The 24,046-nt window shown below is 38.1% G+C and overlaps 1 protein-coding gene across 1 annotated transcript; it reads left to right on the forward strand.

Annotated features, from left to right (window-relative positions):
- Positions 1-1,719: 1,719 nt before the first annotated feature.
- Positions 1,720-22,214, forward strand: LOC139725391 (microfibril-associated glycoprotein 4-like). Its single transcript, XM_071636470.1, has 5 exons — positions 1,720-1,798; positions 2,928-3,070; positions 6,821-7,082; positions 16,427-16,618; positions 21,970-22,214. The coding sequence occupies exons 1-5, from the start codon at positions 1,720-1,722 to the stop codon at positions 22,212-22,214; spliced, it is 921 nt and encodes a 306-aa protein (XP_071492571.1).
- Positions 22,215-24,046: the final 1,832 nt, after the last annotated feature.

Below are 24,046 nucleotides of genomic sequence, written 5' to 3' on the forward strand. Positions count from 1 at the left end.
TTGAATATAGACCATTGGGAGAACTGAGTGGAAAAATGACATTATTCCCTGATCAAGTTTGCTTGGATGTGATTGTGAGGGGACTGCATTGTATTTGCTTTTTTGCAGTTGCTCAATTTTTCCAATTTCAGTTTTAAATGAAACAAGGTGCATCTCTCCATGACATTATGTTAGATGAAATATAGTATTACGGTATTTGAATTGCTGTAATATTCATGTACTTTGTTTGGAAATGTTGAGAGGGAAATATTAATGCAAATATGAATAAATTGTGACTATCATATTCTGATGAAATCTGTAGGATCACCTTCGGAATACTCTTGAAAGTCCTCTTAAAAGTGTTTTCTCTTCTGTTAATAATTTCCTATTCTTATTTCTCTTGATAAATGATGGCTTAGGCCAACTTTCTTTTTTTTCATGGCAACATAGCAACTTCTTTTTTCTCTTTCTAAATTTCTGCATTCTCTGTGGTTTGCAGCTGCTTGCACCAAGACTACATCTATGTGCAAGCAGTCTTTCCAGAATGCAACCATGATGAATCACTGGAAACTACTGCAGAGAATGCCACATTGGAATCAGTGCAGAAGGACTGTTCTAAAGACACAATGTCTTGCTGAAGGTAGAAAGGAAATTTCGTAGAACTTAAAAATAACTGAAATTTCAAAGAAAATACCTTCTTTATATCCTCATGTCTTGAGTTATAGTTGTTGCTCTTTTTAAGTGAATATCAAAGCATAAAGCGAAGACTTGAATGGAATCTTTAAGTATCTTTTGACTTTTGTATTACAGAGTGCAATGACATGCATGCTTTCCTCTTTCCAGGTCTTCTATCCAGTTAGTATTTTCTACAGGGAGTAGAAAATAAAGCAACATTGTTTGTTCCTTTCTTCTTGAAAATAATTTTGACTGCGAACTGGTGTGAAGTTACAGATTTCTACAGAAAGTTGGTAGCTGAACAATATGGCCCCACAAGGCAGAAGACATTACCCTTGGAAAGAAAAATTCATTTCCTTTTTTTTTTGACAATGCCTTGTTGATCCAGACACGTTTGTTGTTGCATCACTTTCATAAAGAGAATTGAGCTTCTAGCCAATAATCATGTATAGATGATGTTGGGATGTTTGTCTTTCTGTCTCTGGATGTCTGTCTATATCTTTTTCATGACTACTGTATACGCTATATATTTCGCGTGGGTTTTATTTTCGCGAATTTCGCAAGTCGGGAGCTATTCGCGAAATTAACAACATGCGAAAATATTACCTTCCAAAATGAATCCCTTGCCTTGATGATACGAACATTCCAGTACTAGTATACCATGTCACGGCTTACCGAACAGACCATACTGGCTAAGCTTGTTTACGCACGTCCACGTCTACTTACGAATACTGTAGAGAGCCAATCCATTATCGCAAGGGGACCACTCGTCAGAAATCTAGCGCGATGGACTTAATCATTTCAAAAATGTTGAATTCTAACTTACTAGTTCGCAGAGTTTGGTAAGTTTTTTTCATGCAGTGTATAACTAGTATCATTCTTATTTGCTAGTAAATTGAAAATTCACACTTTCTTTGCCACTTCATATTTTCTCTGGTCCCCCAATCGCGAATTTAACCACTCGCGAAAATGTGTGACTGCGGCAATTCGCGAAAATTTATGTACGCGAAAATTATAGTGTATACAGTATTTCATGTATGAATACTTTCTGTAAACCTGGCTTAAATGAAACTAGAACTGGGCACTACCACATCTGCTGAGACTGATATCTCCAAGACTGTGCCTGAGTTTGCTGAGAATACAGGTGGGTCACATTCTTCCGAGACTTCAGAGACTTTAAAACCATTTGATATCAAGTGAATATAACTGTAAATCACACAAAAGCTATATATGCAAATATACAAAACTGCATTTGTCTTTTCAGGCCAAGTAATACAATTCTCAAACAATTATACATACTCTGAAGCACCAACACTGGTGATATACATACTTTGCCTTATTGACTGTCGGAAATAAATCAAATCAAATTTTAGAAAAAAAAGGACACATTTCCCTGACTTGTTACTGCAGTATGTATGTTAAGGGTAATATCATTCCCCCTGCCTTCTGAGTGTTCTTTTATTATGTGAGAAGAGTAAAAATATGTTGAATTTTCTCTATATTTTCTTTGTATCATTCTTCACATGTGAAATTGCATGCTGTAGCAGTTTCTCATCCGGCGATGGGGGTACTGAAACTTCAAAAATTCACAACTTTTGAATGGATTGTCTGATTTTCCTCAAACTTTCACTGAAGTGTTCTAATAAATTTTGCTGCATTCACTCAATCCACATGTCTATTAAGGTGAACTTGTCCTTTAAGGGAACTACAAGCCTTGAAGTTTAATGGTGTCTAAGGTCTTGCTTTCCTCTCAAATGAACCAGCAAATAAGTCATTTTTCTCTCTCTTTCTCTTCACATCACAAAATGCAAAGCCAGAAAACCATCAAATAGTCTTATTTTTTTTCTCTCTCTCTACACATAATAACACACACACATACACACACACACACACACACACACACACACACACACACACACACACACACACACACATTCTCATCAATTCTTCAACTAAGGATATGATAGTTTGCTTAAGGAAACCAGGCATATTCCCTTAATTCTTTCTGAAAAAAGATATATATATATTTTTTTCTGATTAAAAAAACACTCAAATAAGTGGCTATTCTTGTGGATATATAATGTGTCTTAACCCATTGAGGATGAGTTGATTTTGGTATGATATAACTATTTTCCAATACACCAATAATACTAGGGACTAGCCTCCAACAGGTTAAATCGGATCTACAAAGTAATCTTTCCCCCGCCAGAAAACGAACATCTCATTACTTAAGCATTTAATTGCCTCCAAGAATCATCTCATTTCCCTTGCAGAGGAAGTTTTGCTTCCCTATGACTGTTCTGACATAGACCCAAGTCAGCCGAGGACAAGTGGGCTGTATGAGGTCCGACCAGCTGGAGGGAACCAGTCGTTCCAAGTATACTGCGATATGGACACAGATGGGGGAAACTGGACGGTTAGTTCCGCTGTTTCGTTTTAATTCTTTTTCATTATTCCTTGCATTTTGATTGGCAATAAGCAAAATTTGCTAGGCAGGTACTTTTACTTTGGAAAAAAAAAGTGGAATTTATTGCACATTTCTAGCAACCAAAGCTGGCGCAATAAGAAAAGAAGCACGAAAATATTTTTGCATGCCATATGTTCCAGTGGTACAATGTCCTGATTCTGTGGAATTAAAGACATGCGAAATTCATCTTTACCCGGCCGAGCATGGAAAATTACTCGTGCAAGAATATCCACTTTTACAGACTATAATTAATTCATTCATTTTATTACATTACATTCCTTATTTTTAAATTATTTTATTTCATTTTATTTTATGTGTATATCATCTAACGTTATTCATTTTGCTGGTTTGTTGTGGGTTTTTTTTGTGGGGGGGGGGGGGGGGGGTGAAGGGATATTGAATTCAATGGGAGCATCATGAGGCCATAGCATCACTGCCATATATTTCTCTGACATGATATCTCACATCTAATCAAGAAATTAAAGAGGATCACTGAGTACATGAGAGACTGAATTAGGGATCAGCTTCCGCAGAGCCAATTCATCAAACATCAAATGACAAGGATCTACATTTTTAGGTGTTCATGGACAGAATTTTTCGTGATGCTAAAAGATGAAATGATCCATTCATCAAAGCACAGCCTTGTTGAATGGATCAGTAAGTTTATCTTTCACCGCATGAATTTTTTTCCCCCCTCATTCTTCCCTCCCTTTCTCTTTATCGCCACTCAGTGAGTAGTGACTTGTATGTTATATTCTTACAATGTCGTATTGTTTAGACAATCATTTCTGTGGCCATTGTCCTCATTAAGTGTTTGCTTATGATGATGGTCTCCTGAATTTCTGTACATCAAGAGTTGCCTAATTTGTCTTTGAAGAATAGATATGCAGGAACATAATATGTTTCCATAAAAGTATGCATAAAATAATTTGTTTATTTTCATTTTGCATTGTGTCAGAAAAAATGTTGGATATAATCATTTATTTTGTTTTAACTGTCTGATTCAAATTATACTGTGCTCAATTAGTTTGTTTATTTGACTTTGTATTCCATTTATGTATGAAAAAGAAATTCAGAAATAAGATAAAAATCAAATCAAATCAAATATTCTGTCCATTGCATGAATGAAAAGCATTTATTATTTGTTTTATATAACACTTGGCAATAGATCTTTGTCATTTGATGTTTCATGACTTTTGAAACACAAGAAAATGTTCAAAATCTGAAATCAAGAGAGTGCTGAGTGCTATACGCTGACACACTGTCTGTCAATATGCTTGACTGCATGCAAAGTGCTAGCGCGAGTGTTTTGAATAGGTAGTACGTAGTGTTCCAAGCTCTTGGCGTGCAAGCAATGAAGCAAATTACAAGGATCCAAGATTGTACAGTAAAAAGAGCCACAATGGCACAAATGATAATATAAGAAATGGGACAAATTATCTATGTCAAACAAGCAGTCAAATAACTAGGATCTATTTAAAAACAAACAATTTTTTTTTCATTTGTGAAATGAACAGAACATGTCATTCATCAGTGAAAGATGAAATCATTGATCCATTCAACTCAGCTATGTCTCATTGAATGGATCATTCTGTCTTGTGCCTTGTGAATATCATGTCCATAATAGCACTCATGTACACATTCATTATTTGCATGACATTTTATTATCACTAGGATAGTTACCATTATGGTAATATTTCTTATCATATGAATGTGACTGACCACTGTGTCATAAAAAACAATGAAACTTTTGAATTTCATAAGTCTCTTAGTTTCACCTTTTACAAGAGCTTCACCTGATCTTGCTCAGGTGTATTTGATACATGATTATATAACAATACAAAGTTTAATTCGAACTTTGCATTTCATGGCAATATTTCACAACTCTACCCTGATTCTCATTGCTTAACCCACATATCCTACCAAAGATTTGAATTTCACCTTCAAATGAGGAAAGTTTCTACATGCACAAGGCTAGCATAAATTCAGAAAAAACACAGACAGCAACAAAGCCCCCATTATCTCTTTATGTGCCAGGGCTGAAGTCCCCTATGTGCCATATTATTCTGAGAAACAAACATAGTAATGCTTTGGGAAAACAACCTTTCCGGGCAAGCCTTGCGTGCGACATGCAAAGAACAATTTTTAGTTTAGGCGGGTCTGTGTGTTAGTATACAAATGATGCACAGGATAGAGTGCGTTAAATTCGAAAACTAACATCATTTTTCAGCGTTTTTCACGTACCTTTGTGGGTCAAGACGTCCGAAGATGTTCGTCCCAAACTTTTACGCACGTCGCACTCGCGGAAGTCCCGCACATACAGTATAAGTATAATGGGGGGTTGGGTTTCCGGACACCCGCATGAAAACTTACTTATTTTACATAGAATATGCACCCTTTACCTTAAAGACTTGATATAGACTCCTCATATAGGCCTACTAGACAACATACTCTGAAAACGGCGTGAGAATTAACCTGCTAAATCGTTGGATTTGCTCTTCAAAGTGACTCCATGTACGCGTCCGGTCCCATAACGCTTGGTCTACTGTACTGTACAAAGTGTACGTATAGTACAGTATACGTACGTACGCCACATATGTTATGCACAAGGGAAGACAGGCCGGCCGGCCGGCAGCCCGAACTAGAAGTTATTTACAGGATTGACAGCGCGTACGCATATGCATGCAATTCATCAAAGGAGCCGCCGCGCGCACAGACGATCGGCAATCTACCATAGGATTACAGGCAGTGCAGTTGTACTGAAGTAAAGGAAGGAGGTGTGTCTCATTTCAGCGCTTCCTATTGGCTACATTCTTGAACCCATTTTATAAAGCAGAATATACGAACTTGGCATGCCATCGGGCATGCGGACGTGGCACATAGAGAGTTAACAGAAGTACATCCTCTTGGCATGAGATTTCAGGGCGAAAATACAGGTATGGGACCATAACACCGAAACAGCTGAATGATAAGGGTCCTGTCCTCACTGCCTACTGTAATATTTGATGCAGTATTTGGTACCCTGGGGTACCAAATGAAAATTCGCCATTTTGTTGAATTAATTAGTTGAAAAAATGTGTCAAAATATTTTTTAGTATTATTTTAGTATTATTATGCACAAAAATGTTTTCTTTTATGTGATTATGCAACAATTAATGCATGCAACTGATAATTATTTTCTGCTCTGAACCTTTTTCTTTCGCATTTCATCTCTTATTATTGACCATTCGCGCACGCGTAGAAGATTATAAAGATGGCAGCCCCCATGACCAAATTTTGAAGAAATACAGTTAATTTTGGGGTGAATTTTCTGGGCTTTCGGCGATTATTGAAACTGAATTATTGATTACTGAAAATAAGTTACGGCAGATGATGTTTACAAAACGGTGTGGTGCTAGAAATTACTTCGAAAAACACCTATGGTGCTAGTTCATTGCGACGACTTTGCCGTATCCGAATTCGGAATCGGCGTATCTGAATTCGGATACTCATTATAAATAATGGGCATGAGATGGCGCTATACAACGCGATACCCCGGGTTACAACAGTACCTCGGTGTACGGCGTGCCGAATCATTTGGGTGCAATGGAAGTTACTTGAGGAGATGCTTCTTCTTTTCATGTAGCAGACTATTTTTTATTTGATTTACAAATAACATTATTTTCACACATCAATGAAAAAAATCTCTGACAATAACAGGTATTCCAGCGCCGCATTGATGGAACGGAGAACTTCAATCGTCCCTGGATCGACTACAAGACCGGGTTTGGAAACCTGACATCAGAGCATTGGCTGGGAAATGACAAGATCCACCTGATGATGTCACAGCGCAACTACGAACTCCGTATTGACCTGATGGATGAAGCTGGCAGCACAAGATATGCCAAATACAAGGCTTTCAGGATTGCCAACGAAACCATGAACTATCGTCTGCATATTCGTGGCTACAGTGGAAATGCTGGTAATTACAAGATTTTGCTTGCAAGATATCAATATGTGAAAGTAATTATGAGAATGAGCTTGCTGGAATGCAAACATGACCACTAACATATGATACATATATTAACACTTCCATCTGATATTTCTGTGAAACTAACATGTACAAATTCACTTCCATTTTCATCACGCACAAAGAGGACAATGAAGGTTTTCTTCCTCTATTTCAGTTTCAGTACAATTTCAATTTCATCTTATTTATTAATATTACATCAAAAGAAATTTGTACAAGTTCTTGTACCTTATACCAAAAATGTACAAAACAAACAAAAGATATACATATTCAATGATACACACATCGATTATGATAACTGGTCAAAATTGGGTTGTACAAAGAGAAGTATGAACTGACCTACATGAAAGTACCTGGAATATCAGTTGTATCCAAACTCATTATACAGTTATTGACTGGTACGGGGTGGAATATAACATTCTTTGGACCGCCAGGGAGTTATATTTTCCCAAGGGAAAATATGATCACGAGGGAAAATATAACTCCCAGGCGTTCCAAAGATTGTTACATTCCACCCCCTACCAGTCGATATCTGTTATTGTGCTTGATTGTGCTTTACAGAAGAGCCTACACTAACGACGTATAGCCTAACCGTGGCTGTTTATACGCTCATGTTAGCCCGACCAGACGCTGTGTGTGCACTGTCGCGATTTTGTAGTTGTACAGCGGCGACTGGACTGTGTAGTTGCTAGGCTCATGTCCTCTATTAAACGACAGTACTTAAACGTTAACGTTAGGCTCAAGTCAAGTAGCGATGCTTTCGGGCCCTACAGTTGAATTAGGCTGAGGTCCAAAAGATCAGCAGATGTTTTAGGGTCTTCTCACAATATAAATCTAACTTTAGGCCTTAAACGTTATGGCCTACTGGGCAATTTTTATCATTTGACATTTGTTTCTACAGGTAGGCCCAAACATTAGAACCTAGTCTATGTCTAACGTTAACATGTTAGATTCTAACTAGAAATATCACTGAAGGTGATTAATACCCCTGCCCCGTGACGACAGTCTTACCCAAGGAATGATCTTTCCTTGATCTTCTGCCATTTAAATGCCGTTACCATGGCAACGCAGCTTCCGACACGTCCGAAAAATATGTCTTGCACATCTTCCCACCAAGACTATTGTGTGTGCCACATTTCATAAGCTTTTGTCAAAAACTGAGGAAGTAGTTCAATCCACAAGATCTTTCCTTGATCTTCCACCATTAATATGCCGTTACCATGGCAACGCAGCTTCCGACACGTCCAAAAAATATGTCTTGCACATCTTCCCACCAAGACTATTGTGTGTGCCACATTTCATAAGCTTTTGTCAAAAACTGAGGAAGTAGTTCAATCCACAAGATCTTTCCTTGATCTTCCACCATTAATATGCCGTTACCATGGCAACGCAGCTTCCGACACGTCCAAAAAAAAAGTCTTGCACATCTTCCCACCAAGACCAACGTGTGTGCCACATTTCATGAGCTTCAGTCGAATACAGAGGAAGTAGTTCAATCCGCAAGATCTTTCCTTGATCTTCTGCCATTTATATGCCGTTACCATGGCAACGCAGCTTCCGACACGTCCGAAAAATATGTCTTCCACATCTTCCCACCAAGATCAAGGTGTGTGCCACATTTCATAAGTTTTGGTCAAAAAACTGAGGAAGTAGTTAAATCCGCAAGATCTTTCCTTGATCTTCTGCCATTAATATGCCGTTACCATGGCAACGTACTTTAGAGTACTGTCAAAAAATGCGTCTTGCACATCTACAACCAAAGGCACACATCTGTACCAAGTTTCATGGAAATTGGGCAAAAACTGAGGAAGTAGTTTGCAACACAAAATTTTCCATCATTTTGGCTCATAATATGTAAGCTGTACTGGTTACCATGGCAACATACTTTTTGTCACTGTCAAGAAATGTGTCATGCTGACCTATATCCTAAGACAAACATTCAATATGAATTCCATGAGAATTGGAAGAACACTGATGAAGCAGTTTTGCCATGAAGCATTTTGCCCTATATTTTACCAATAACATGCCGTTACCATGGCAACGCACTTTTTGCCACTGCGGAAATATGTGTCTTGCACATTAACATATTCAGATGAACATCTGTACCTAATTTCATAAAAATTGATCAAAAACTGTGGGAGGAGTTCGCGACGCAAGATTTGTACCCATTTTTGCCCATAATATGCCGTTACCATGGCAACATACTTTTGGGTACTGTCAAAAAATACGTCTTGCACATCTACAACCCAAGGCACACATCTGTGCCAAGTTTTATGGGAATCGGTTGAAAACTGAGGAAGTAGTTCGCGACGCAAGATTTGCAACGGACCGACTGCCCGACTGACCGCCCGCCCGCCCGCCCGACCGCCCGACCGCCCGACCGCCCGACCGTCTGCTGATTCCTATATACCCCCTTCAAACTTCGTTTGGCGGGGGTATAATTATGTTTGTTAAATGTTACAGGGCCTATTACTGTAAACGTGGAAATTTTCGCGGTACATTAATTTTCGCGGATTTCGCGCTACGTTCGGCTAGCGCGAATTCAAAAACGCGCGAATATATCTTCACAATTTTCTATGCACATTTTGAACGGGATGAATTGTGTGCGCTTCATCGATGATACTGCTACGTAGTACAATGTACAGGCATGTTTACGCTACTAGTACTGTGCGAAGAGACGATAGATTGCTGTGTGCTGTAGCATGCATGTGTGCACCGCACGCACCGATGCTACAACATTGTACATTCCCCCGTACCGTGACTACGGTACTACAGTCACAGCTGTACTACGTATTTGAGTGCTTGTACTCGCAGTCGAGCCGCTCGCTACGTCGCTTGTCGTACGCTGGCATAGCAAGCTATGTAGCAGAGGCTTTGGATGAAAGCAGTGAATGTGTACTACAGTAAAGTAACCTGCTGCGGAGCGCGAATTTAAGAACCCGCGAATACGTTTTCGAGCCGCTCAGCGCGAAAAATTAATCGCGCGAAAATATTGACGTTTACAGTAGTTAGATAGACTCTATTCTAACATTCGTCGTTAGTCCTAATTTAGATCTAACGTTAGGGAGTTCTAATGTAAGAATATAAATACACGGTCTAACGTTATTTGTCGTTATGCAGCGGTAAGTCTATCCTCTATGTTAGTGTCTATAAGACTCTAACGTTAAGTCTAACGTTAGAGTTAGTGTCTAACTGTTAGAAGGGCCTACATCACATGCGTCCAAATTGACTCCCCAGTCCAGTGCATCACCTTTTTCTAGGCCTTACGTTATAGGCCCTACCCTGTGATTTTCAATCAATTTGTCTTGTGCCAGGACCGGTATAGACGTAGGCCTACCTTCTGACGTTCTGTCATCAGGAATCTGGAGCAATTTCAAAATCAGTCTTTTTTTCTCCTCTGTTGCAGAGATGAACATTGTAGAAACACAGTGATTTGCAAACCAGTCTGCTCGGTGTCGTAACACTACAGTTGAGTTAGTCCTCCACTTGTGGTTTGTTCGACGTAACGTTAGGCCTGGATCTAACTTTAGTCTAATTACAAAGATGCATGAATTGCCCTCGTTCTAAGAACTGAACTGAACAAAATGTCTCTAGACTGTTAACTTGCTTGTTTTAGGCCATGTTTAGTGGAGTTAATAGAATCCTTATCCTCCAAAATCTTATCGAGCTCGTCGTTGTTTATTATAGACAAAATGGGGTTCCATTTTGAAGTGTGAATCCAAACTTCGCTGGCCGAATGATACGTGCATACGTAAACAGTACATTGGGTAGCCTACTATGTACATTATTACACTGTACGTAACATTTAGCTTCTCGAATTCCATCCAGGCAGGCCTAGCGCATGACACTACTCCGCGCCGCGCCGTGCCGTCTCCTACTCTCTCACGTATCGTGTGTGTGTGTGTGTGTGTGTGTGTGTGTGTGTGTGGTGGGGGGTGAGTGGGAACAGATTATATCGATCCAGACTGCAGTTATCGATAGTAATTGTTTGCTCCTCCCAGTTACCAACGTGGTCCCACACTCTTATATTGGTGTAATTGTTTGTTTTTCAACCGTAAGAGGGCGACACACATGGAAAAAATACATTCAGTTGACCAGTTGGTCAATATAATGAGCTGGGAAACAGCATCACGTGATGAGCTCTCGACCAATCACATACCAGAAACTGTCTAAGCCATCTAATATAAACAGATATTCAAGTCTGAATGATTTTTGTCACTTCTCTGCATTCATAGTTCATTTTCTTTCTCTGAGGATATTTTATTTTTTTCCCTTCCCTTTGAATTTTAATTCATTCAGTTTAGAGAAAATTCATTCAATGTAACACATTGAGGACCGTCGCGCAGTATACTCGGACAAGGGTCTATGGAAAATGCATGTTGTAGCAAAATCAGCTCGTCCTCCCATATGTATGTGAATATATATATATATATATATACATATACATAATATACATATATTCATTTATTCATTCATTTATTTATTTATTCATGTATGTGTATATATATATTCAGGTACTAATGTTCGCATAACATTTCCACCACAACTTTTTGAATGGAGGATCTTTTTTTTTTAATAATTCTAAATATTACAAGATAATGTAATTTGATATGGATTCTAAATTGAAGGTATGGATTTTCTCATACTTTTCCATACTACCATCAATACTATTGTTTAAACACTATATGGAATAGCTTGGAAATTGACCTCAGAACTTGCCCATCCTTAATGAATAGCCTTAATCTAGCTGGCCTTAATGTGTATTCACATGGAAAATAATAGATGCCTACAAGTACCCTTCCTACTAAAGTAAAATAAAATCCTACCTTTCTCTGTCTTTTATAATATTTGAATTGTCTCTTGTCTTTCCTCTGTTTTATAAAGTCATATTCATATGCAGTCAGACCTCGATTATCTGGCCAGATTGGGACCGGCTGGTGTCCGAACAGCAATTTGGCTGCATAAGAGAGACATGCTCAAATACAGCACTTCTAGCATATCATGCTAGGGCATACATATGTTATTACCAATTCATCAGTCCCTCGATACCTAGCACCTTTCTATAATTGCCCTTTCAGGGCCAACACATCAAGCTATGTGTTGGCTCTGAGAAGGGCGAGGTCGTCTGCTTATAGGGACGACCTCGCCCTTTCATCTCAGGGGAAGATCCTTGGATGACATCAGCCAAATCCTGACCCAAGATCTGAAGACAATGGAGGAGTACTTCACCTGCTGGAGACTTTGTGGCAACCCTTCAAAGTCCACCATGATTACTGCCTTTCATCTTAGTAATGATCTTGCTAACGCTAAGCTGAAGGTAGCCTTCTATGGCAAGCCTGCCAAGCATGAGTAGTTTCGTAAGTACCATGGGGTACATTGGACCGCACTCTCATGTAACGAGAATGCCTATTAAAAGAGAGTTGTCAACATCATGAAACTCGCAACAATTATGGTTCAAAAGCCAGTACTCTCTGTACTGCAACACTGGCCCTTGTCTGCTCCACTGCAGAGTACCGGTACTGCTCATCTTTGTGAAGCCAACAGCTGTAACGTGAAATGAGTTGACATGGTCCTAAACTCGGCAATGTCACAAGTCTCAGACATGCTCAAGTGCTCCCCTCTTCACCAGTTGCCTAGCCGTCTTGGCACACATCTCTCCCCACCCCTCCCCCCCCCCCCCCACCCTCTCCGCAGGAAGTAAAGGATATGGCAAGGGTTGCCAGTGCCATCAATGCAGACCCTGACCTTCCAATCCAGGATGAACTGATGCAACTGAACTCCCACAAGCTAGTCTGGATGTCCCTCAATCAAGGGAACACTCATACCCATTTATACGAAGCAAAAGGGGGTTCTGCAGCCTCCTATAGCAGCCTCGAGCAGCCTTTCAGCTCAGTATAAACGGACAAAAAGAGATCGGATTGAAACGGATCAGATCAAGGTCAGGTTCTGAAACCACCTACAGGGGGTGGTTTTAAAGAGCCTGCTATAGCAGTCTTTGCTACAGTATATATCCTAAGGGGTTCGAGAAGCTGCTTTTCAGCCTACCCAGAAGTTATCCCTGAAAGTCATCACCCACTTACATAAACAACCCAGCCATTTCGGCCAATCCCCACTGAAGAAAGCTTTTCAACTTGCACACTTTCGTGCAAAAGCCCGCGCCATATGTATCAGAGGGGAGGAGCTGGTTGGGCCTGCTCTGGACTGCTAGGGCCAGCTTTTGGGGAGCAGTGTAAACAGACAAGAGGCTGCTTTTTCAGAGTGGGCTTTCGAACCTCCTCGAGGAGGCTTTGAAACCCGATCGCAGTTTAAACGGGGTATCAGACTCCAAAACTGAAGGCCACAAAAGTTGGTCTGGTGCTGTCTCAAACACAACTCAAGTCATACTAGTATATGACACCATCACTGACCCAGCAGCAAAGCCATAGGGGTTCAACCTCACTCGGAAACAGGGGCTCACCTTAAACTGAATTCAAATCCTCCATGCAAGGACAGGCCAACATCTACACAAATGAAGGTTCACAGCTATCCCAGCATGTTACTGTCGCCATCCTGACCAAACCCTGCATCACATTGTGGAAGACTGCCACCGACGGAAGGGTCCAGGTGGGCTTGAAGAAGTTGTTCAAGCAAGTGATGCTGCCCTGAACTGGATCCACAGCTAGATATCAACCAATGAGGCTTTAACACCCCTCCCCCCAATCTCGGTATGGCCGATGCACAGAAGACTTCTGTACACACTGAAGAGCATTGTCACAGATGCACTGTGAGATACCTCTGTGCCGTTGTCGCTTCCAGTTGTCTCGGGCGTGTTACAGTTCCCGTATGATTCAATGGAGATATCTGTCTGCTTTTACATTAATACTCCTTTTTTCTTGGCTATAATTCAGCTTTGAAGGAGTTGAAAGTTTCCAAATTTAACTGAGTTGCAGTCACTACAGTCATGGTCACTACTGCAAGGCTTCAATGTGCTGGTCACATGATGAAAGTGAAGAAATCTTCAACAAAAATACCCCTGGATAAAGACAGAATGTGACCTGAGTGCATTGTCGCTGGGGCGACAAGACCTCGTATCTACAAAATGTCAAATGTTCAGGGGAGCCAAAGCACTATAGCGCATGGAATAGCCTTTCCTTGGAAATGCCATGGTGGCTTCATTTTGGGGTTTAGACACTTAGTATTTGGACAGGACATCACTTAACTGATTATTTGACCATTAATCAAAAAAAGTCATTTTCACCAAAATTGCAGATACAAGGTCTTGTCACCCCAGCAACGATGTGAAGCCAAACCCGGGGCAAGTTTGTCCTTTGAGCTTTCTAATGATACATCTAAAATGCTGCTCTGCGCATGCCACCTAGGTAATTGGCAATACCGAGAATTGTAATGTATCATACAACCGAAGAATATAAAACTGTTGATAAAGGTGTCTCATAGTACTTGCGGTAACTGTAAATTGCTTTAATCTCTGCTTTGAAAGTAAAGTCTTGATTGTTTTATGTCTATTTCTGTGGAGCTATTTCACTCCCTGGTAGACTATAAACAACATCATACTAATCATTCAGCTACAAGATACGAGCATGGAGCTGCAATGTTGTAGTTCTATGGTTGTAGTGAGTCCGCTGCTATGATTGGAATATACCAAGCCGTGTATTCACACGATAACTGTTGAAGGTGTATTTCTTTTGAATGAGACTTGGCACTGATAATAGTCGACATCCAAATAACAGAGAACTGACTAATCGATGGCCAGAAAATCAAGGACCGAATGTAACTGTTTTACCATTTTGATATATAGGATATTATATTACAGGATAAATTCTTGAAAGGCCTCCCGATGACCATTACGATATAGATCTGTTTGTACTTTGTTGTTATGTTTGGCAATAAACTTGCATGGTACTTTATATCACATTTATCTGATTACATTCGTTTGTCTGTTTTAACTTTTGTTGTTGAAAGAAACAAATTAAAATGTATTTATATGCATCAGCCAGAGTCAAATCAAATGCAATCTTCATACACAGATTAGCCACAAAAAAAAAAAATAGAAATGTTGCTATTGTGATGGGTTTGCGTCCACCACAATGCATGATTCTCCCAATAGGTGTATAGTACATCTGCACGTCTTGACAATGTGTGACAACATAATTGGCAAAGCATCAAAATGACATGTTTTCACAAAATGTGTTGAGTCTTAATTTTCTTGAACTACATGTAGGTTTAATTGGACAAACAGTTATATTGCTTAAAGGGGCATTCCACACCATTTTCATAATTTCACATCATGGAATACATAAATCAACAGTTCCATGTGTAGATTTGTGAATTATATGGTGGTTATTAATCAGAGAAATCAATATTCAAAAAACAATAAAACAAAAGAGGATACTCGGATCACCTAATTACACTTAACAGGGATGACGACATAGGAGCCTCACATGTTTCAGAAATGTAGCAATGTAGTACCATTACAATACCAAGTACTTAACAAGTTTACCTGTGTAAAATTTATGAATGTTTTCTTCCTTTAGTTCTGCTTCCTTCAGCCCCTCCTCACGCATGCTTGTAGCGAGGCTGTCATGTCATCAACCTTGTTCATTGTGTTGAAAACATTATCCTTATCACAATAAATTCTGAAACTCTGCACCCAGGATGACCAATTTATAATTGTTCACTGCATAGATATGAAGGAAATACTGAAATTTGGGGGAATTTACCTTGACCTTTGACCCTTGAACTTTGACCCCCATCACAACAACATTTCAAAGAGAATCACTATCAGGCAGATCATGCATATGTAATAAGTTCCATGAAGATATTTTGAACCATTTGGAGATATGGAGAAATAAAAAAGGACATTTTAGCAATTTCACTTGATCTTGACCTTTGACCTTGGGCATTGAGCGTGTGCGCCCAAAAGTTGACAGGCACAACTTCCTCCACTCATACAGCACATACACATGCCAAGTTTCATTAGGACAAATGGAAAAGGAAAATTGATTACAGAGGGAACGATGGATGGATGGACAACCCGAAAAAATAAGGGCTCCAGTGACACTTCATGGCAGAGCCATAAAAACATAAAACTTCTGTGATGAAAACAAGGCAAGCAGTGAGGAAAGTGTCAAACTTAGTTCATATGGTGCCGTTGCATGAACAATTGCCCAGCTGGGTTTGGGTTTATCAAAACAGCCTTCAAAGTATAATCTCCAACAAGTTATTCCATTTGCAGCTTAACATTTACTTCAAATGTTTATATTTACTGGCAATTTTTCTCCTCACTCTTTCCTCTCCAGGGGATTCCATGAATTTACACAATGGCAGAGATTTTTCCACGTGGGACAATGATAATGACATATATCGGTTCAACTGTGCTGCGATTTTTCACAGCGGTTGGTGGTTCAATCGATGTCTTTATGCCAACCTGAATGGAGTGTACAAATCGGGCGAGAAAACTGTGTCAGAAGTCATTTGGTCTAGCTGGAAAGGTCTCTCCAACTCCTTGACAGGCACTGAGATGAAAATAAGACCTGTTTCATGAGAAAAGAAAGAATACCATCACCTCTCCCCCAGCTCAAAGGGGCAAGCCCTAATGAGAGGGCCTCCGATTAACAATTCAAGCTTTTTTTCTCTTTACCTGTGACTTTAAAGAACAAAATTTGCTACTTACCTGGCACTTCTTGAAAAAATCTTATAAATGATTATCAGGACAAGGAAAGAAAAGTTAGTAGCGTCTCCTCTGGATTTTTGGATAAAGGTGATGCAGAAAGTCCTTTCTATTTGTAACTATGCATCACAAAACCAACAAAAAGTTGCATGCACTGATTTTGAGAATGGACTGAAAATAGGTGAAATGAGTCAGCCTATGCAATCTTGAGCTTTTCATATTTTCTGAAAGAGCAAGTTTCCTTTTACATTATGCTTAAGTTTGGGATCATAAAATGAACAGGATATTGTGTTGTTACCAGTTTTTCTCAAACACCTTTTTTTTTGTAGAATGGTATGATTAAGTGTGTCTTTTTTGTGTCATTTCTTATAAAACTCTGTTCCTACTCTTCACTTTTAACTCTCATAACTTTAGGAAAGGATGATGCTACTGCTTTTAAAGTTGTCATTTATAATGGACAAAATTTGTTTATAAAGCATGCTCAATTTCAGCTTTATCTCATAATCCCTTCATTGTTGTTGCTCTAGTGGTTTCTGTCTGCTTGTTAAATTCTTCACACAGCTAGCAGGGCTTGGTAAAGATTAAGTGCTTGAATAGACCCTGTACTTCAGAGCCTCTTTTCTCAGTTCACACTTTTCCCTGAGTTCATGCCTTCTTCCCAATATTTAGATAGGTTAGGAGAATCCATTTGCCTCGAGTTATTCATCATTTTAAAGCTTAAAGTCTGCTCTTTCAGAATCTGTTCTAAACTAAAGATCCATGTCTGACAACATTTTATTGGTTTTGTGATGCAGAATAGCATTTCAAATCCTGAAATATATCGTAAAATAAGAATCATAAATGATGATGTACTAATTCAGACTAGTTGCAGGTGCTGACTAAAAAAAGAAAAGAAAATGTTGATATTCTTATCAGAAACTAGCATAAATAGCATGACCAACAGTTACATCCTCAAATCTAAACTGGCCCTGCCACCAACATGTTCACATTGGTGTGTTCACTCAAGAAGCTATGGGTGCTGACAAAAACACAAAGGAGTTTGAAATAGACAACTTCTCCCATACATACACACACACACAAACAAACACACACACACAAACAAACAAACACACACGCAAACACAAACACACACGCACACACACACAAATATTCCCCTTAGAAAGGCTATAACTATAAAAGAATAGATTACACACATTCATTGTGAATCACCAGAGCTAACTGCCTATCTCTTCAATTCAAACTGTCAATGTATACATTTCAGTCTGTTTATTCTTCCATGTTACAGGTACATGTATATAAATCTTTGCAGTCAATCTTAAAGGTCCTGTTTACCTTCGGGAATAGTGATTTTACATTTTTTCAAGATATGACATTTAATGCATATATGTGTAGGTCTGTTGTACCACAAAACATCCTATCATATAAAAGTTTTGTACTAAAGCCTAGAATAAAAGGAGATATCTGTATTTTCTCAATAAACTGTAACTGTAGGCAGTTTAGTCTGGAAGCATTTTTATTATAACTATAGTTCACATTTTGTATATTTAACAAAACTTAAAATCAATTCACAAATTCAATTTTTACAGTGGTTGTTTTTATCTCTTACTCACATTTTTAGAACTATGTGTATTTTACAGCACAAATGCAGGGTTTTGTTTCATCTACAAATGGTAAATTATGCCTTTAAATACATGACAGCAGTGGCCTTTTTTAACAAGCTGTCTGCAAATGTGGAATCTGGATGCCTTGATAAATACAGCTGGTATACATAGTCCTGACAGGATACAATACTCATATTTGATAGTGTTTAGGTAATTTATGCAGCAAACAAAATAGAATATTCAAAATGGTACAAAACACAGAAGTGTACCATTGCAAGCAAATTTTCCTTCACATCGAGTGTAATGTGCACTTATTAAAATCATATACATCGCTCAAACATAAATATTTTGTATGTATTTAATGTGTAAATTCTTAAGATTTTATTTATGAAAATTGAGTACTGTAAAAAGAAACTAGAAATGTCGCTATGGCAACTTGTGTACCTCCACCATAATGTATGGTTCTCCCAATATAGGCCTAGAGTACATCTTGACAATAAGAAAAGACTGTTTCACATACTGGTAAGCGGCAAAAAAAAATCAAAATGACATATTTGTCACAAATGTGTTGATTGTTAACTTTCTTAAAGTAGGTTTCACTTGGGTAGATGTCTTAACTGTTTGAGAGTGCAGGTATTGGGGATTTTTTCATTTGTACTTGACCTTTAACCCTTGCCCTCTGAACTCAGGGCCTATAATTCTTCTGTACTAAACAGCCATTTTCATGACAACACATTGTACTTTGAACTACTTCACAATGTGAGAAAAATTGTGATGCTTAAATATTTTCCCTTGACCAGAAAATCCATGGCCAAATTCTTTCTCAATGACAGAATCACTCTGCAGTGATCAATATGTATGCGTACATATGTACCTAGTTCTCTTAAGTTTATGAGTTGAGTAACCTCCAAGGTATGGAGAAAAAGAGTAATAAAAATATAGAATTTTAGCATATTAACCTTACCATTGACCCTTAACCTTTGAACCCATTGCCCTAAAATTTCCAAGAGAATCACTGTCAGGCAGTACATGCATATGCACTAAGGTTCATAATGATACTTCGATCCAGTTTCTAGATATGAGGGAAAAAACTAAAATTTAAGCATTTCATTTGATCTTTCACCTCTGACACCACAGTCCAAACGCTACAAAAGAATCTTTATCTGGTAACACAAGCAATACACATACACACTTGGTTTCTTGAAAATGCTAAATGCCTTCAGGCATTGCATGTAAAATTACATGGGAGAAACAGAATATGAAAAAGTTTAACCCTAAATGCGAGGAAAGTACATGTAGGGCTGAGTGCATTTGTGCACATACACATCAAAATGATGCATTTTCTTAGATCTTTCCTTACACTTTGCTATACATATGCTGCACAAGGCAGCATTTACTGTACGTATTTTAATATTCTACATGTATACCTAGCAAGCACATTATGTATAGTATTAGAAGTAACGCACCAGACGCTGCAGCTACATAATTACTATGATGACTGCTCGTAAAGAACATGCTTTGTTGATAATTATTGGTAGATACTCTACACTGAACATCTTGATACAATGTGCATTTTGTTAGTCATGCATGTATCTTATTCATACTGAAGTTATGAATGAAGCCTAGGACTAACAAGCTGCATAGCAAACTTGAGCTCCTTACAACCCAGTAAGAACCATTGTAACATGAATCTCCATATGAAATCTTCAGGTTTCAGAACCACCCAAAAAGTTCTAATTATATCCATAGTCCTGTAAAATTTGGCAAGCCTTAGATTGTACACCTAGCCCCAAAATGTGAAAAATTAGCAAAAGCTCCATAAAGACGCTGACAACATGGACATTTTGATGCCCAAAATGCAACTCTTTTCTTTCATAGAATAATTGCAAATTTGGTATCATTGTAGGCAAAGCCTTTAAAGAAATTTTGACTCCACCTAGAGATTTTTGTAAAAAATGCACTACTATATTAATCACAGTCAATTCACCAAGAAGTTCTAGTCGCAATGTTTACTTCCCATGTTAAACAAAATTTGTCGGCACCATGCTGAGCGGATGTACACCACTTTTCCATACGAAAATTTTGAGCATTTGACCTTGACCTTGGACCCATGACCTATATACTCGTAAGAGATTCACTATCAGGCAGTACATGCATATGTATCATGTTTCATGAAGATATCTTGAGCCATTCCAGAGATATGGAGAAAAAGTGAAAATTTAGCATTTTCACTTGACCTTTGACCTCATGGCCAAAAACTTTCACTAAAGAATCTCTATCTGGTTATTTACAAAAATTTTGAGGAAAATACAATGTATCTTCTGGAATTACATAGATATGGGGGGAAAATTGAAATTTAAAAAAAAGACCTTGAACTTTGACCTTGAGCATGTGCACCACAAATGTTGATTTAAGCACAATTTTGTCCACGCATACTTACAAATGCCAAGTTTCATCAGGATACCTCAAATGGATCTTAGGTTATGCTGTCCACAAATATGATTATGAACAGAAGGATGGAAGGACGGGAGGACAACCCCAAAACATAATGCCTCCAGTGGCACTTTATGGCAGAGGCATAAAATAAACCCAGCTGTCCTTAAATGTTATAAATGCAGGCTTTTAATTGGGTAAATCCAAGAAATAATGCTATTATACCATTGTTAATAAGGACTTTATATTTGTCATATGTACACAGACATACACACACACATTAAACGTTGCTGCTAGCTTCAAAAATGAAAAAAAAATAGCCCTGTATTAATCTATATGATATTGTGACCACTTGATACCGACGACACATTGTCCTCATTTTCTTGCATTTTGGTCAGTCCATGTTACGCATGTTCACCCCTTGGTTTGGAAATGGTATAAAACACAATACTCAATAGAATTCCAGAGCTGTTATCATGTTCTCTCATCAAAATTAAGCCATTCAATTGAAAAACAACAAATGAGCATTCATAATTTGACCTTCATATGTTAGTATATATTGTCAATATTTTTCATTTTGGCATAAATTCTAATAGATTGCTTGTTTGATGCAATTTTGGGACAAAGGTATCTCTCATTAAAGTGTTCTACAAGATCAGATTGGATTCAGTGGTGACTGTACAATGGAAGCAGAAAATAAAAGAGACATCCCTGAAAAGTACCCATTTATTGTGGAAATGCCCGCATGCATGTGGTAAGATCAATACATGTATATGATGCGATTCAAATCTATTGTATTCACCCCATTTCAGCTCTCAGTCAATAAGGCGAAAGAAAGGTTGAGTTGTTCTTGAAATTCTCACCTCTCTTGATAGGTATTATCTTCATACTTAAAATGACATAATAAAAACAAAAACTTATGTGAAGAATACAATGCAAATGTAAAAGGAAATGTTGGACTTAGTTCAGGAATGGTATGGTTACATGAAAAACTGCCTAGCTGGGTTTGGGTTTCTCCTAGGTTTCAAAGTATAATCTCCCAAAACTTCTTCCATTTGCAGCTTATGTAGAGTGAAAAAAAAATACTTCCAATGTTCATGTTTCCTGGCAAATTTTTCTCCTCACTCTTCCTCTGCAGGGAATTCCATGCATTCACACAATGGCAGAGATTTTTCCACGTGGGACAATGATAATGACATATATCGGTTCAACTGTGCTGCAAACTTTCGCAGCGGTTGGTGGTTCAACCGATGTATTCAGTCCAACCTGAATGGACTGTACAAATTGGGCAAGAAAACCATGTACGGAACCATTTGGTCTAGCTGGAAAGGTCTCTCCACCTCCATGAAAGGCACTGAGATGAAAATAAGACCTGTTTCATGAGAAAAGAAATAATACCATCACCTCTTCCCCAGCTCCAAGGGGCAAGCCCTAATGAGAGGGCCTTCTATGAACGATTCGAGCTTTTTTTTTTTAACCTTATGTCTTTAAAGAACAAAATTTGCTTCCTACACGGCACTTGTTGAAAAAGCTTATAAATGATTATCAGGACAAGACAAAAAAAAGTAAGTAGTGTCTCGTCTAGATTTTTGGACAAAGGTGATGCGGAAGGTCCTTTCTATTTGTAACCATGCATCACAAAACCAACAAAAAGCCGCACGCACTGATTTTGTGCATGGACTGACATTAGGTGAAATGGGTTAACCTATGTAATCTTGAGTTTTTCATATTTTCTGAAAGAGTAAGTTTCCTTCTGCATTATGCGAAAGTTTGGGATCATCAAATGAACAGGAAATTGTGTTGCTAGCAGTTTTTCTCAAACACTTTTTTTTAGAATGGTATGATTAGGTGTGTGTTTTTCCTTTTCATTTCTTAAAAAAACCCTCTGTTCATACTCTTCACTTCTAACTCTAATAACTTTAGAAAGGATAATGCTACTGCTTAAAATTGAAAGTTGTCACTAATAATGGACAGAATTTGTATATAAAGCATGCTCAATTTCCACTTAATCTCATGATCCCTTCATTGTTGCTGCTCTGGTGGTTTATATCCTGTTTTTTGTCACATTCTTCACACAGGTATGTAGCAGGATTTCGTAAAGATTAGGTGCTTGAATAGACCCCGTACTTCAGAGCCTCTTTTCTCAGGTCACACTTTTCCCCCGAGTGCATGCTTTCTTTCCAATGTTTAGACAGTTTTAAGAATCCATTTGAATTGAGATATATACATCATTTTAAAGCTTAAAGTCTGCTCTTTCAGAATCTGCTCTTAACTAAAGATCAATGTCTGGCAACTTTTTGTTGATTTTGTGATGGAGAATCATATTGATATCCTACAATTATTCATAAAATAAGAATCATAAAAGATGGTGTATTAATTCATACTGGTTGCAGGTGCTGACTAAAAATGAAAATGTTAATATTCTCATCAGAATTTACGCAAATAGCATGAATCACAATTACATTCTCAAATCTCAACTGGCCCTGCCACTAACATGTTCACCTTGGCATGTTTGCTCAATAAGCTATGGGTGATAACAACAACACAAAGGAGTTTGAAAGAGACACTTCTCCCATACATACATACATACACACACAAACACACACACACACGCACACACACAAATATATCCCTAGACACTATAACTATAAAAAAATATATCACATACTTTCATTGTCAATCACCAGAGCTAACTGCCTATCTCTTTGATTCAAACTGTCAATATATACATTTCAGTCTGTTTATTTTTTTCATGTTACTTGGCATATAAATCTTTGCAGACAATCTTAAAGGTCCTGTTTACCTTTGGGAATAGTGATTAAAAAATTTATTAAGATATGACATTTAATGCATATGTGTAGGTCTGTTGAACCACAAAACATCCTATTATTTAAAATTTTTGCAACAAAGCCTAGAATATAAGGAGATATCTGTATTTTTCTCAATAAACTGTAACTGTAGGCAGTTTAGTCTGGAGTATTTTTATCATAACTATTGTTCACATTTTGTATAATCAACAATACTTACCATCAATTCTACCCATTCACATTTTTATAGAGGTTATCCTTATCTCTAACTCACATTTTAGAACTATTTTAAATGCTGGGTTTTTGTTTCATCTGCAAATGGAAAATTATTCCTTGAAATACATGACAGCAGTGGACTTTTTTAATCAAGCTCTCTGCAAATGTGGAAATCTGGATGCCGTAGTAAAT

This window comes from Diadema antillarum, unplaced genomic scaffold, assembly GCF_040938485.1.
Source record: "Diadema antillarum isolate AM-2024a unplaced genomic scaffold, OU_Dant_1.0 seq00000036_RagTag, whole genome shotgun sequence".
In the NCBI taxonomy this organism is placed as follows: domain Eukaryota; kingdom Metazoa; phylum Echinodermata; class Echinoidea; order Diadematoida; family Diadematidae; genus Diadema; species Diadema antillarum.